Consider the following 15471-nt stretch of genomic DNA (forward strand, 5'->3'; position numbering starts at 1 on the left):
TCAAGTCAGCCTCTCACACAAAAACCCACATATACACCTTGCTACAAGCTCCCAATTACTCTCTCTCTCTTTTTTTTTTTTAATGAAACAGCCCACTGTCTCCCTCCACTCTCTCTTTTTGTGTCCATTTCGCCAGCTTCTAACCCCCTCCACCCTCTCATCTCCCCTCCGGGCAGGAGATGCCAACATAGTCTCAAGTGTCCACCTGATCCAAGAAGCTCACTCCTCACCAGCATCTCTCTCCAACCCATTGTCCAGTCCAATCCATGTCTGAAGAGTTGGCTTCGGGAATGGTTCCTGTCCTGGGCCAACAGAAGGTCTGGGGGCTATGACCACTGGGGTCCTTCCAGTCTCAGACCATTAAGTCTGGTCTTATGAGAATTTGGAGTCTGCATCCCACTGCTCTCCTGCTCCCTCAGGGGTTCTCTGTTGTGTTCCCTGTCAGGGCAGTTCATGGGTTGTAGCCAGGCACCATCTAGTTCTTCTGGTCTCAGGATGATGTAGTCTCTGGTTCATGTGGCCCTTTCTGTCTCTTGGACTTGTAATCACCTTGTGTCCTTGGTGTTCTTCATTCTCCTTTGATCCAGGTGGGTTGAGACCAATTAATGCATCTTAGATGGCTGCTTGCTAGCGTTTAAGACCCCAGACACCACTCTTCAAAGTGGGATGCAGAATGTTTTCTTAATAGGTTTTATTATGCCAATTGACTGAGATGTCCCCTGAAACCATGGTCCCCAGACCCCTGCCCCTGCTACGCTGGCCCTCGAAGCATTCAGTTTATTCAGGAAACTTCTTTGCTTTTGGTTTAGTCCAGTTGTCCTGAGCTCCCATGTATTGTGTGCTGTCTTTCCCTTCACCTAAAGTAGTTCCTATCTACTATCTAATTAGTGAATGCCCCCTCCCACCCTCCCTCCCTCCCCTCTTCGTAACCACAGAAGAATGTTAGAAAACATAGTTCTTAAAAGATACCATTTATAATAGCATAAGCCTTAAGGTACCATGAATAAATCCAACCAGAAATCTGTGAGGCTTTTTTAGAAAAATCTAAGACTATTAAAAGACATTAGACGAACGTAATAAATTGAGAGATAGAGTCATGAATAGGAAAATTCACTGTCTTAAAGATGTCGGTTCTCCCCTAGATTATAAATCGAAATCTATTCCAAAGAAAATTTTAAGAGGGTTGTATATGGTCTTTGACAAGGGTATTCTAAAATTTATAAGAAAGCATTTCCACCTGGTAATGGCAGGCGAGGTAATTCAGACCAACCCTCCTGCTGGAAGAGCTCTACAAAATGTTTTAAAATCTCTGCCTCCAGTCAGAGAGCTGGCAAGCAAGAGAGTGAGGAATTACAGGGCCAAGATCTAGAAGGAGACAGACACCCAGGGAAGTGACCTGGGCATTTGAGGCCACCTGTTCTGCCAGTTCCAGGAGAGGTGGCTGAGAAGCTGGGGGGCACTTCTGACAAAAGGAAGAAAAAAAAAAAAACTCGACATGCTTTGAGTTGGGACCCCAAGGAGGTACACTCAGGGAGAAGGGTGAACTCCAAGTAGACTGGCCTCACAGGGACTGAACCCAGCTTCGAATTCTCTCCATCCCTGAAGCTGGGTTAAGATGATCCTGGCCTGTCAGCACGTGGCACCTGCCGGGCAAGTGCAGAGTCTCACTGAAAGAGGACAACATCATCCTAGGCCTCAAATGATTAATTTTTCATGTGTGGTAAACAACCAGGGACTCAAGGAGATGTGAAACATGAACAGAAAAACCACAGAGAGGAAAAAAGATAGACTGCAAATACAGCCCCCTCTCCCCCCTCCAAAAAAAAAATGTATAGCTGTATCAATACCAGAAAAAGTGGACTTTAAGGCAAAAGATGTCATTAGAGACTCAAAGGGACATTTGAAACAATTTCTAACTCATTTGATGAGGCCAACGTAACCCTAAGCCATAACAAAGATAGAATGTAAATTACAGGCCAATTTCACTCAAACACATATGCAAAAATCCTACAATATTAGCAAACCAAATCTAGTAATATTTAAAAAGGATAATACAGCATGATCAAGATGGATTTATTCCAGGAATGCAAAGTTATTTTAACACTTGAAAATCAACGTAAGTAACCACATTAACAGAATAAATTACATAATGTTCTCAATACTTACATGAAAAGCACTTGATTAAATTCAATATCCATGATTAAAAAAAAAAATAGAAGGGAATTCCTAATCTGATAAAGTCTGTGTGTACACACATGTGTGTTTGTACAGCTCCCCAGCAGGAGGGCTGGTCCGACCTACCTCGCCTGCCATCACCAGAGTGGAAATGCTTTCTTATAAGTTTTAGAATATGCTTGTCAAAGACCATATACAATCCTCTTAATTTTTTTTTTGGAATAGCTTTCAATTTATAATCTAGGGGAGAACTGACATCTTTAAGACAGCAAATCTTCCTATTCATACATGTATCTCTCAATTTATTATGTTCATCTAATGTCTTTTAATAGTCATGGTTTTTCTATAAATCATGCACACACACAACAAAACGTGAAAATGTTGAAAGCTTTCCTTTTGAAGTTTGGAAAAAGACAAGATTGCCAATTATCAAAACTTCTATTCAGCATTGCACTGGAGGTCCTGGCCAGTGCAATGAGAAAAACACAGAAAAGGAGTAAGAATTGGCAAAGAAGACAAAGTTGTCATTATGTACAGATGCTAAGATTGTGTCAATAGAAAATCTAATAGAATCTACAGATAAATCATCAGAATTAAAAAGAATTTAGGAAGATTGCTGAATACAAAGTCAATGGAGAATCGATTGTGTATACTAATAAGTAACAAAAATGAAGTATAAAATGATCATTTATAAAAAACCAAACCCACTGCTGTCGAGTCAATTCCGACTCATAGTGACCCTATAGGACAGAGTAGAACTGCCCCATAGAGTTTTCAAGGAGCGCCTAGCGGATTTGAACTGCCAACCTCTTGGTTAGCAGCTGTAGCACTTAACCACTACGCCACCAGGGTTTCCAATCATTTGTAATAGCATCAAAAAAGTCAAATACCTAGAGATACTAACATAAGATAAGCAAGATTTCTGCACAGAAAGCTAGAAAAATACATTGAGGGAAATTTTTTAATTTAAGGACCTAACTAAATAAGGAGAGCCACCATATGTATGTATTGGAAGGCTCAACAACGTAAAGCTGCCAACTGTCCCCAGATTAATTTACAGATTTAAAGCAGTGGCAGTCCAAATCCTAACTTTTTTGTGTCAAAATTTATTCTAAATATGAATTGCTAAAAATGGCCAAGACTCTTAAAGATGGTGTTTGAATCTGATCTACCAATATCAGTACTTATTATCAAGCTATGATTACTAAGGAAGTATGACAGTGGTACAAGACCCCTGGAATCTGTTCCAGGTGGGCAGCAGATCTAAATGTGAAAATAAATCAATAAAACTTATAGAATTAGAAGATAACATCTTCATGACCTAGGAGTGGGGAAAGATTTCTTAAACAAGCCACAGAAAGGAAAAGATAAATTTTACTACATTAAAATTGAGAACTTTTCATCAGATGACACCAAGAAGTGAATATAGAAGCTGTTAGTGGGAAAAGGTATTTTCTATAAGAACTATATCTAACATTGCAGAATTCCAGTTGCTGTAAAAAAACCAAACCCACTGCCATCGAGTCGATTCCAACTCATAGTGGACTCATAGCAACCCTATAGGACTCAAAGCTACCCTATAGGACCCTATAGGACTCAAAGCTACCCTATAGGACCCTATAGGACAGAGTAGAACTGCCCCATAGAGTTTCCAAGGAGCACCTGATGGATTCAAACTGCCAACCTTTTGGTTAGCAGCCGTAGCTCTTAACCACTGTGCCACCAGGGTTTCCCCAGTGGCTATAAAAAATAGGACTCATAAATCCATGCGAGAAAGACAACCCAGCATAAAAATAGGCACAAGACTTAAAAAGGCACATCATAAAAGGATTCTCAAATAGCTAATAAACATATAAAATCTTCAAGATTTCTAGTCATCAGAGAAATGCAAATTAAACCACGCTGAAATACCACTACATACCTACCAGAAGCCCAGGGTTTGATGAGAATGTGGAGCAACTGGAACGCCCATCTGTTGCAGGTGGGGAGGAATGCAAAATGATGCAACCACTTTGGAATGCAGTTTGGCAGCATTGCATTAGATCTTAATATATTCACAACCGCTGGGAGGTCACTTCCTCAAGGAAAGCTTTCCCTCATCACTCTTTCAAGTCAAACACCTGTATGTCACATTATAGTGATTGTAAGACACATACACTTTTACATTTTAACATACTTTTACATTTTATATTTTAATACGGATGCATCATAGTTTAATTGCAGCATTGTTTTTTTTTTTCTCATTACACTCCGCATTTCAGATTTGATTTGCCCGAGGTACCTCTCCTTCCCAGCACTTTAGCAGTCTGTTACTACCCTATGTGATAAATACCTGTTTTTCACACAGGACTGTAAACTCCGGGAAAACAGACTGTCTTCTTCCCCACTGTGAATCCTAAAGCTGAGATTACTGAGTCAAAAGGCATAGATATTTTTGTCCAGTTATTTTTGAATTACATAATTAATGCATGAATACATCCATATTTTAAAATTCAGTGTATTGTGCAAGCCCTTCTAGTCCCAAAGGCAGCCACTGTTAACAGTTTGGAATATACCTTTCCAGACCCTGTTCCTTGTACTTACATGCATATATACATATGGTGCCTACATTATTAATAGACAACGTTAGTCTACTTTCCACAAAGATAGTGGCGATACACACCCTACCAATAATAAATGAGGGGGCCTGTGTCTTCAGCCCTTTGCCAACTCCAGATGCATTCAATTTCTAATTTTTTTCCAGTCCGTTGAATAAAAATCATGTCTTATGGCTTAAATCTCTGCTTTCCCAATACACAGGACTCAAAGCTAGTAGTCTTTCTCTGGCTTTCCAGAACTTCTGGAGCTTCCCCTTTCCATACTGCCCCAGCACCCCAAAGCTATATAAATATTCTCCTAGACTTTCTTCTTTTTTTTAGTTTTATACTTAGCTCTTCAATCCACTTGGAATTATATTTTGCATATAAGGAGAGCATTTTTTCCAGCCAGATAGCCAACTCTGCCAGTGTTTTTCATGAACCTTCCTTGAATCGCTCAGTTAGAATATCATTTTCATCCTGTATTAAGTTCTCATATATACTTGGAGTGGCTTCTGGACTTTATTACTTTTTCACTGATCTCTTTGTCTATCTCTGTGTCAATGCCATACTGTTTTTATTATTCTAGCTTTATGAAAAGTTTGAATATCTAGTGAAGAAAGTCCCCCTTATTAAACTTTTAAAAAATTGGCAAGTTTTGCATACTTTTCATATTTTTAAAAATATTTTGTCAAATTTTCAATAACTTGGTTTTGTTAGAATTACATTAAATTTGTATTTACTTAAGAAGGATAGATATTTTCATGACATTACATCCTTCTCAGAAATTTTATTCATCTCTTTTTTTCTTTTTTTTTTCCCCATCTTTTGGTAATTTTAAAAACCATTTCCTTTTTGGGGTCTCAGATCTTTCTTGTTAAATTTATTCTTAGGTTTTACTGTTCTGTCACTATTAGATTTTAAGTTTTTCCACTTCTAATTGGTTGTCACTGTTCTAAGCTTCTCTCAGTGATGCTTGGATACTCTCATTCAAGAGTCATCTTTTCTCCTTCTTCTACTACAGATTTCACTGTCTTGTTTTTTACGTTCGCTAGAAACTCAAAACAATGTTGAGTAATAGAGACATTAGGGACAGCCCTAGTTTGATCCTGGTTTTAATGGCTTTTGTTGTTGTTTTTTTTTTAAATTGGTTTAGTAATTTCCCACTTAATGTGCCATTCATTTGCTGTTGGTTCCTGTCACCGCTTCAGCATCACCTGGGAGCTCTTTAGAAATGCAGAATCTCAGGCCCTACTTACTGAATCAGAATCTGCATTTTAACAAGATTCCCAGGTGATTCATAGACACTTTAAAGTCTGAGGAGCACTGGTCTAGATGATTTCTTTCAATTACGATTTTACTTAAGAGCTTAGTAAGAATTGCTGTGGCTGTTGGGTTTTTATCAAATACTTTGTGGCATCTATTCACCCACTAAAAAAATGGCTTCCGTCTCTTTGTAGCTGGTATGCATTTTAGTGTTGGTTCCTGATTCTGGACCAGCCCTGTGTCCTGGAACACGAAGCCACCTCACGATCTCCAAGCATTGTTGCTCATCACTTTCTCATTCCTGTCTCTCCAGCTTCTCTGAGCACCTTGACAGCTGGGGCGAATGTCCTCCTGCTTGGGCTCCCAGTGCCTGGGCTCTGAGCAGCGCACAGTAGTAGGTGCTCAGAAAACACTTGATGGAACTTGAGCTGTCAGTCTTTTACAGCTCTGCCCGGCCCCCTTCTCCTCTCTCTAAGTTCTGTAGATGGTTTTTATCTCCGTGAGTCGTCTACTGAAAGCTCTGGACTGCTCCCCAGGAAAACACACATTAACTGATTCCCATCTCTGCTGTTTGAGAGGTTCCAGGCTGTCCTGGAGCTCAGGGTAAGACCCTTACTCTCCCATTACCTTTGAACACCCAGGCGGTTATCAGGCTGTGTTACTGTTCCATTTTACAGATGCGGAAAACCCAACTTCTTCAAGAAATAGGAAACTCCTTAGAAGGGCCAGAAACTGGACAAGCCAAGAAAGTTGCTGACCAATTACAGTGCCCCCCTGCTGGGAAGCTGCAGAATTTCACCAGGATCACAGAAGGCTTCCTCCTCTGTCTCTGCTTATGGTTTTGAATCTTGTTAAAATGGAGGGCTGTTCTCAGGACCACAGCTGACTGGCCTGGGCTCCTGGCATCTGATGAAAAGGCACCTATCTACAGCCCTAGAGGCTGACCAGCAGCCTCGGGGGTGACCTGGGATAAGAGTGCTCCCCAATCAGCGTGGCTCTCTCCAAATGGGGCCCCAGCTGATCCTCCATCTTTATGCAATAAGATAAAGGACTTAGGAATTGAGCAGAGAGATCAGATGGAGGGAGCAGAAGCTGAAAGGCCTGCAGAGAAGAATAGTAAGCAGAAGCCAGGAGGCAATGAAGAGAGGAGAGAGAAGTTTCTAGAAAAGCAACCCTAGAAGAAGTGGTCCAAGGAGAAGAGGTGTCAGTTCTTGATAGAGCTGCAAGTGTGAGCAACAGATCCTGGCTGGGGCTGTCTACATCCTAAGGGCATCTCAGAGAGGGTGGCTATGTGTAGATGTCACCGCCCACCTGGAAGTGACCCCAGAAGTAGCAATGTCCTGGAGGCAGCCACATGGAGCTCTGCACAGGGTGTCACTCATGTTTATTGACCAGAATAGTGGCTTTGGTTTCAGCATCAAAGACCCTTTCTCCTGGGACAGGCAGGGGTGGAGGACCAACCAGCCAGGAGCTCCCAGGGAGAGATGAGGACACTGTGGTGGCAGAAAGCCCTGGACTGAGAGATAGGCTCCTCAACTCTCCCACAGGGAAAAATAAATACTGACAGCTCTGCCTAGGGCCATCTGCCAAGCTGGAGAGAGGGGGGAAGGGGAGGGGCAGTTTGTAATGTCCTTCCCAGAGGGCTCTGAGGACACTAGGGCTCTGGTCCCTCTGAGAGTACCCTGGAAGTGAGGGCAAAGGCTGGACGATGAGCCTTTCAGGACAGTCCCCAGGAGACCTCGTGAGGAGATGTCTAGGAAACAGGTTCCAGTGGGAGCCCTCCCACCACTGGGCCTGGGCCCCTGGGCCACCTGCAGGGGTTGAGGCCCAGCCACGACTGCAGAGCCAGCCCTCTCCTGGCCCCTGGTCCGCCCTGTAGGCAAAAGCTGGCCGCTGCAAGGACCAGAGTCCACAGAAACAGTCTGGCCAGGCCTGGTATCCCTGGGTATCCCAGCAAGAGCCTCCAGCCCTCAGGGAAGGTAGAGCGCCACGACCACGTAGATGACCCAGCTGGTGGACACGAAGACCCCGAAGAGCAGGCTGAAGAGCACGAGCGAGCGGGCCTTCCTCGAGGCCTCCTCTGCCTGGGCCAAGTCACCCCTGCCCAGGGCTGCGCGGGTCTGCAAAGGGAGAGGGCAAGGGGTGAGTAGACCAGAGCCCTACTCCCTTCAGTGTGGCACCATCTGGGCCAAGCCCACCTTGAGAAAGGCAGGGGATTATGAGTCCCATTTTACAGACTGAAAAACTGACACTGAAGTTGAGGGACCTGCCCGGGCCTCACAGCTAGTGACTGGTATGGTGAAGGGGAGAGGCATGATGGAGGTGGTGGCTGCCAGGCCGCAGGCACTTCATGTGTGTCGGCTCTGGTTTATACCCTCCATCTTATCTACCATCCTCACCACAACCCTGAGAATGGGATCTTTGTTGCCCTTACTCTGCAGATGAGGAAACAAAGGCCAGAGAGGTTATAAATGACCTGCCCAGGGCCACACAACGAGTGATGGAGCCACAATTCACAGGCAGGTAGTCTGCCTACAGAGTCTTGTTCTTGACCACTGAGGTGTCCTGAAAGCTGCCTTCTCCCCACATTCCTGGATTTCTTATGACCAGGGAACTTGGCTGGCAGAAGAAAGTCAGGGCTATGGCCTCCCTGGGCAGGTCAGCCTTGAGCAAAGGCCCCCAGAGACTTGTTTACTGCTGTGCATATTAGGATGTCATCACATTGACATCACTGAATCCCCAGGGCCTGACACCATGCCTGGCATATGGTCAGTAAGGGAAGGAAGGGAAGATGGATGGATGAATGGATGGAGACTAGAGAGATGGTAGGTAGATGGATGGATGTGTGGGAAACGAATCAATAAGGATGACCAGATAGGTGAGTAGACAGATCAGTGAGTAGACAGATGGATGCATAGAGGGATGGATGGATGGATAAATGGCTGGGGGGATATAGACAGATGGGTAGGTAGCTAGATAGATTGATGAAGGTGGATTGATGGTGGGTGAATGAATAAGTAGATAGATGGATGAATAGAGGGATGGATGGATGGATGGATGGATGGATGGATGGATGGATGGATGGATGGATGGATGGATGGATGGATGGGTGAGTAGACAGATCAGTCCTAGATAAATGAATATATGGAAGTAGATGCATGGCTGAAGAGATGAGTGGATGGATGGGCAGAATTTTATCCCATTACCAGGCTGCGCAGCATCTTGGGCCTTAGCAATCATTCACACCTTTACTGTGAATAGTTGTAGCAGAGCTTTCCAGAACAGATCTTGAATGGTAAGAGGCAGAGACTGGAGAAAGGAGGAGGTGTGTCCACACAAGTGGGGCTAGAACCCACAGACAATTGGGCACTGATTTCCCAGTTCCAACCCTCTCCTGAGGGAGAGACACCAGAGTCCTTGTTGCTGGGAGAGTGGCTCCATCTGGAGTCACTGGTGGCTGCACAGTAGCCAGGGCTGTACCCAGGGTCTGCTCCCACCCCACCTACCTCATGGGAGTAGACAATGGCGATGAGACCGGTAAGGAGGCAGCAGAAGAGGGTCACCAGCACTGACTCCATCATGTAATCCTTGGGCAGGGGCCTGTGTTCCACTGTGGTGGGGGCTGGCATGCCTGCCACTGGGCTGTTGTACTGTGGGGGCAGTACAAAAAGGTGAGGGAGCTGGACCAAGCCTCCAGCACTGCTAGCGTGAGGTGGCTGAGGCTCAGAGACGGTGGGGTCCATGGAGGACATGACTGTCAAGGGCCATGGGAGGGTCACGCTGCCTACCCTCACCCTCCACCTAGTGTGGCTGTGGACCACAGAGGCTCAGGTCACAGCCATCCTTCCACCCTCTCCTTCCTGGACCCCACTAGTCACTCTGCCCCTGGCCATCAGTAATTCTGTCCTATACAGATTGTTCACTCCATCCAGCCAATAGGGTGTCTACATCACCCTCACTGGGCTCCCCCTGCCCCAAGAGGCAGGGACTCCAATCTCTCAGGGATTTTTTGTTCATCATTTTGTGGTTTATGAAAATCTAATCAGGTCGCCCCCCCCCACACACACAAAGCCCCTGGCCCCTCACAATGGATTCCACTTTACCAGCCTCTCCCTGATGAGCTGAACAAAGCCATCATTCTCCGAACACACCAGGCTTGACCACCTATGTGCTGTGCTGGCTGAGCCCTCTGCCTGGAGGCCCTTCTTGTCTTCCCTGCCTGCACCCTTCTATGCATCCTTCAGAATCCAGCTCCAATGCCTGCATCTCTAGGGATCTCCAGACCCACCCGCCCACCAGGCAGAGGTAGCCCTTTCCTCTTCCAGGCTCAAAAGTCCCCTCTGCATGGGTAGCAGTAACCTCTCATCTTGTGTTCCAGCCTCCCGGACCTGAGAGCCCGCTGTGCGCCCAGAGCTGGCCCAGGCCAGTGCTGATTGCACAGATGAGGGAGGGAGGGAAGGAGGATTGAAGAGCCGCGTGGGCCCGACCTCTGGCCACACTGCCAGAGCCGTGGGCCCTACTCACCACTGGGAAGGGGAAGGCGCCTCCTCCTCCGGCGGCGGGGGACGAGAAGAGGGGCAGCTGCGGTGAAGGCCCGGCAGAGTACAGGGGCGTCGCCGCGGGTGGCGACGGGTACAAGGCCTGGGGCGAGGGTCCGGGCTGGAAGAGCACCGGCACTTGGGGGTAGGGCGGGTAGAGCAGGTGCACAGCCTTGGGGTCGGGTGGGGCATATGGCGGGGGCTCGCCCACAAAGCCGATGTTGGGGACCCCACAGGGCGCCAGCTTGGGCTCCTGCCTGGCCTCTCCCGCAGCCAGAGAGCCGGTGGGGGCATGGGTCTGGGTGGTGGGCGCTGCCGAGGCCTCGGTGGGGGAATCGACCAGGGGATTCTCCCGGATCTGCTCGCCCCCCACAGCGTGACCAGGGCCGCTGCTCCCCTCCACAGGCTCCGCGGCCCCTTCCTCGATGGCCCCTCGGTCCTCATCCAGGAGCTGCGGACGGTGTGGGAGCTGCGGGAGCGCTGGGTGCTCAGGGCTCCGGGAGCCCTCAGAGTCTGTGGGCGTGCCACCCCCTCTCCTGTCCTGTCCTGGGAAGAAATGGCAGGCACTGTGAACCCTAACAGTCGGCTGGGCCACTGGGACTCCTTCCCTCACACCCCCAAAACACAGCCGCAATGACAAAATCCCAGTGGCGACGCTGATCTTAACTACTTCCATGTACCAAGTGCTCAGCTCGCACCCATTGTCCCAGCTCTCATAGAATCCTGCCCAAAGTCCATTGATGTGAGGAGAAACTGAGGCTCACAGAGGTTAAGCGCCTTGCTAGAGGTCACACAGCCAGTGGCCCAGTTGGGATGAGAATGCAGGTTGCCCTGCCCAGATTGCCTCGGTTGGGAGATAGTATCCACGACCAGACCCTGCTGCCACAGTGGATTGGACCAGGGAAAGAGCACTGACCAAGGGCAGCCTTCTGATAGGCTGGCCCCAGATACAGGTCTTGTGGGGGCTGGTCTGAAAAGATGAGCTGGAACAATCAGATTCTTGGCTTGGGGTTTGGCCTGCAGGTTGTGGGGGAGGGGTGGGGCGCTCAGGCACTGACAGACCATGGCTAATGAGTGACACGGAAGAGCCAGGAGGTCACCAAGGCATAGAAGGAAGAGAACCCTGAATATTGAAGGGGCCAGGGAGAGGAGAAGGCAGTGGTTGGAGAGAAGCCAGGCCAGCAGTTTGAAGCCAGGTCTCAGAGGCACCTCAGTTGCCCAGTCGCCTTCCAGCTCTGGTCTGGAGTATCCACATGGTAAATTCCAGAGGCACCTGAGCAGGTCTCCACAAATCCTGAAGGTCCTCCTGCACCTCCTGGGAGCATCCTGACTGAGCACCTCCAGATGTCAGGCAGGCGCCTGTGGAAAACTCTGAAAGAGAAGGTGGCCTACCTCCTAGTTGGTTGTATAGTATGTGGGGTCTTAAAAGCTTGCAAGTGGTTACACATGGCACAATTGCTCTCTATTTGCCTGGAGCAACAGAGGAAGGAGAGTCAGGAACAGGAGGAGGAAATAGAAGATGTGGCTAACTGCCTCCATGAACAGCTGCCTCCTTTGCCATGAGACCAGAAGAACTGGATGGTGCCCGGCTACCATTGCTGAACATTTTGTTCAAAGATTCTATAGAAGAATCCTGATCAAAAGGTTAAAACTGCAGAACAGAATTTCAAATTTTCATGGACTCCAGACTTTCTGGAGCCGTGGAGGCTGAATGAACCACCAAAACTATTGTGCTAAAATAATCTTTAAGACTTAAACCAAAAATATTCCCTGAAGTCTTCTTAAAACCAAATAATAAACACTAAATAGACAATAGATAAGTGGTAATTTTTTTTTTTTTAAATTTTGGTGAAGGGTAATACAGTACACAATACTGGGGAAGCCAGCACAGCTTGACCAAGGCAAGGTCACGGAAGCTTCATAGGCACATCCAAACTCCCTGAGGGACAGAATTACTGGGCTGAGGGCTGTGGACCATGGTTTTGGGGGGATATCTAGCTCAATTGGCATAACATAGTTTATAAGGAAAATGTTCTATATCCTACTTTGGTGAGTAGCATCTGGGGTCTTAAAAGCTTGTGAATAGCCATCTAGGACACTCCAATGATCCCACTCCATCTAGAGCAGGGGAGAATGAAGAAAACCAAAGACACAAGGAAAAGAGTAGTCCGAAGGACTAACGGACCGCAACCACCACAGCCTCCACTAGACTGAGTCCAGCACAACTAGATGGTGCCCAGCTACCACCACCAACTGCTCTGACAGGGATCACAATAGAGGGTCCCGGACAGAGCTAGAGAAAAATGTAGAACAAAATTCAAACTCACAAAAAAAGACCAGACTTACTGGTCTGACAGAGACTGGAGAAACCCCTGAGTATGGTCCCCCTGGACACGCTTCTAATTCAGCGCTGAAGTCACTCCTGAGGTTCACCCTTCAGCCAAAGATTAGACAGGCCCATAAAATAAAACTAAACGGGCACACACCAACCAAGGGCAATGACAAGAAGGGAAGAGGGGACAGGAAAGCTGGTAATGGGGAACCCAGGGTTGAGTGCTGATATATCTCAGGGTTCACAATCAATGTCACAAAACAATATGTGTATTAATTGTTTAATGAGAAACTAATTTGTTCTGTAAACTTTCATCTAAAGCACAATTTAAAAAAAACAATAGTTTAGCTTAAGCAGTAAAGAATGTCTGCCTTAAGCTCTTTTAAGATCTATCCATATGGGATCAAATTGACAACAGCAACTGAAAAGATTAGATGGGGACCTTAGGGGGAAGTGAATGTATGTTAAGGGGGAAGACCAACTCAGAAAGGGAGGGTGATCATGGTTGCACAACTCAAAGAATATAATCAATGTCACTGAATTGTACATGTAAAACTTGAATTGATGTGTGTTTTGCTGTGTGTATTCTCAATGACAACAGGAACAAAAGTATTTTAAAAAAGAGACAGTACTGGGGAGGATCCCGCCCGTGGTTGGCATTCAAGGCCCTAGAGCAGGGGTGAACCACCCAGTGCTGAGGGCCTGGCTCTGGAGGCTCATTTTCTAAGTGGCCTTGTGGTTTCTACAAGGTAGATTGTTATTGTTGTTTTTCATCACATAGATTCTGACTCATGGTGACCCCATGTGTGTCAGAGCAGAACTGTGCTCCACAAGATTTTCAGTGGCTGATATTGCAGAAGTAGATCGCCAGGCCTTTCTTCTGAGGTGCCTCTGGGTGGACTCGAACCACCAACCTTTCAGTCAGCAGTGGATCATGTTACCCATTGAGCTACCCAGGGACTCTCTGCAAGGCAAAGGGATAACACTAGGCATCTCAGGTGAGGGTGGGCGGGGCCTTCCTGAAATTCCTAGGCTGGGCTGGTGGGTGGAGTCAAAGGCTAGGGATCATTGAGGGAGGGGACCCCAATGGCAAGGGGTGCTGAATCCCTGAGAGCTCCCCGCCCACCCCTCCCAACATCCAGGGTCTCACTCAGGACCCCTGCTCCTCACAGACCTGCTATTTATGCCTCCACATCTTTGCCCAACGCTCTGGCTCTGCCTGCTGGGCCAGACAGCTCCATTAGCCCCATATAATTTAGCAAGTTTGGGGTTCCCTCTAACTGTCTTGCACCAGTCTTGTCTTCCAGTTTCTTCCTTCTTTCATTAGTGAGCCCACACTCTGCTGCAATGGCTGTGTAGGGATGGGGCTACAAAATGAATGAGTCGGTGGTTTCAGGTCATGTACAAAATAGTGAGCAACAGACATAGGAAAAGGAAAAACTGTGGCCCACAGGGATCAGGACTGCACCCGGGAAGCCCAGGGAGATGGGAACACAGAGGAGGCAGACATGGTGAGCCAGGGAATCTGTCCTGGAGGGTGTGACATCTAAACAGTTTCTGAAGGATGAGGAGGTGTTAAGTGGACACAGGGAAGAGAAACAGTGTTACAGGCAGAGGGAACAGCAGGTGAGAGTGGAGTGTAGTGTGGGAATTGAGTGGTTTCATAATATACCTGGAGCTCAGTTGGAGGCAAGGAGTGGGAAAGGGCCAGGACAAGAAGAGGACCTTGCACACGGTGTAAAGGTGTTAAAACCTTACCCTGAGAACAGTGATAAGTCATGGAAGTGTCTGAAGCAGGAGAATAGCATGGCCAGACTTCTGAGTTGGCAAGGGCACATGTTCCTCCCATCCTTACATGGGTGCCCCTTTTCAATGTAAGCTTGTAGCTTCTATCAAAAACAATCAAAACCAAACTCGCTGCCAGCCAGTCAATTCCGACTCACAGCAATACCATGCATTATGGAGTAGAACTGCTCCATAGGGTTTTCTTGGATGCAATCTTTACAGAAACAGACTGCCAGGCCTTTCTTCTGTGGTGCTGCTGAGTGGGTTTCAACCACCAACCTTTAGGTTAATTGTCAAGCCAAATCATTTGTGCCGCTCAGGGACCTTCCTTCCATCAAGAGGTGGCTCTATTTCTCCACCCCTTGAATCTGGGCTTGGGCATACGACTTGCTTTTGCCAGTGGGACATCAACAAATATCTTACAAGCAGAGGCTTTAAAAAACGTCCCTCTCCTGCTGTTTACAACTAAAAACTCTAGACAAAATACAAAAAGCAATTACCTGGGGTCAGCAAAAAATGAACAAAAGGAGACAGACTCTGAAACAGAGTCAAAATTTGGAGAAGTAACACTCACGGAGTGAGTTTCCCGACTTTTTTTTTTTCTCTCTCTGTCTCTCTCTAATTCTCTTGCAGCTCTGCCCCAAAGGCAAGCGCTAGTCCTGTAACCACATGACAGTACAGCAGAACAGGCAGAATTTACAGAATTAAAGGGGAAAATAGACAAATCTGCAATAAGAGTAGAGGATTTTAATACTTAAATTTACAGCAATTGATAGAACAATTATATTTTTAAAAATTA

At 46.7% G+C, this 15471-nt stretch overlaps 1 protein-coding gene across 1 annotated transcript; it reads right to left on the reverse strand.

The window, feature by feature from the left end:
- Positions 1 to 927: 927 nt before the first annotated feature.
- PRRT1B (proline rich transmembrane protein 1B) lies at positions 928 to 13885 on the reverse strand. The gene is made up of 3 exons (XM_064291304.1): positions 10542 to 13885; positions 9524 to 9667; positions 928 to 8137 (listed from the first exon to the last, which is right to left on the reverse strand). The coding sequence occupies exons 1-3, from the start codon at positions 11229 to 11231 to the stop codon at positions 7988 to 7990; spliced, it is 984 nt and encodes a 327-aa protein (XP_064147374.1). The 5' UTR covers positions 11232 to 13885; the 3' UTR covers positions 928 to 7987.
- Between the last annotated feature and the right edge of the window lie 1586 nt (positions 13886 to 15471).

This window comes from Loxodonta africana, chromosome 9 (genome assembly GCF_030014295.1).
Source record: "Loxodonta africana isolate mLoxAfr1 chromosome 9, mLoxAfr1.hap2, whole genome shotgun sequence".
In the NCBI taxonomy this organism is placed as follows: domain Eukaryota; kingdom Metazoa; phylum Chordata; class Mammalia; order Proboscidea; family Elephantidae; genus Loxodonta; species Loxodonta africana.

Bases quoted from the DNA above. Each gene is read 5' to 3' on its own strand.
- PRRT1B (XM_064291304.1), bottom strand. From the start codon at position 11,231: ATGGAAGTAGTTAAGATCAGCGTCGCCACTGGGATTTTGTCATTGCGG. The intron at 9,668-10,541 runs GTGAGTAGGGCC...CTGCCCCCACAG, and splicing joins GCGCCTTCCCCTTCCCAGTG to TACAACAGCCCAGTGGCAGG. The intron at 8,138-9,523 runs GTAGGTGGGGTG...CTCCCTTTGCAG, and splicing joins CCATTGTCTACTCCCATGAG to ACCCGCGCAGCCCTGGGCAG.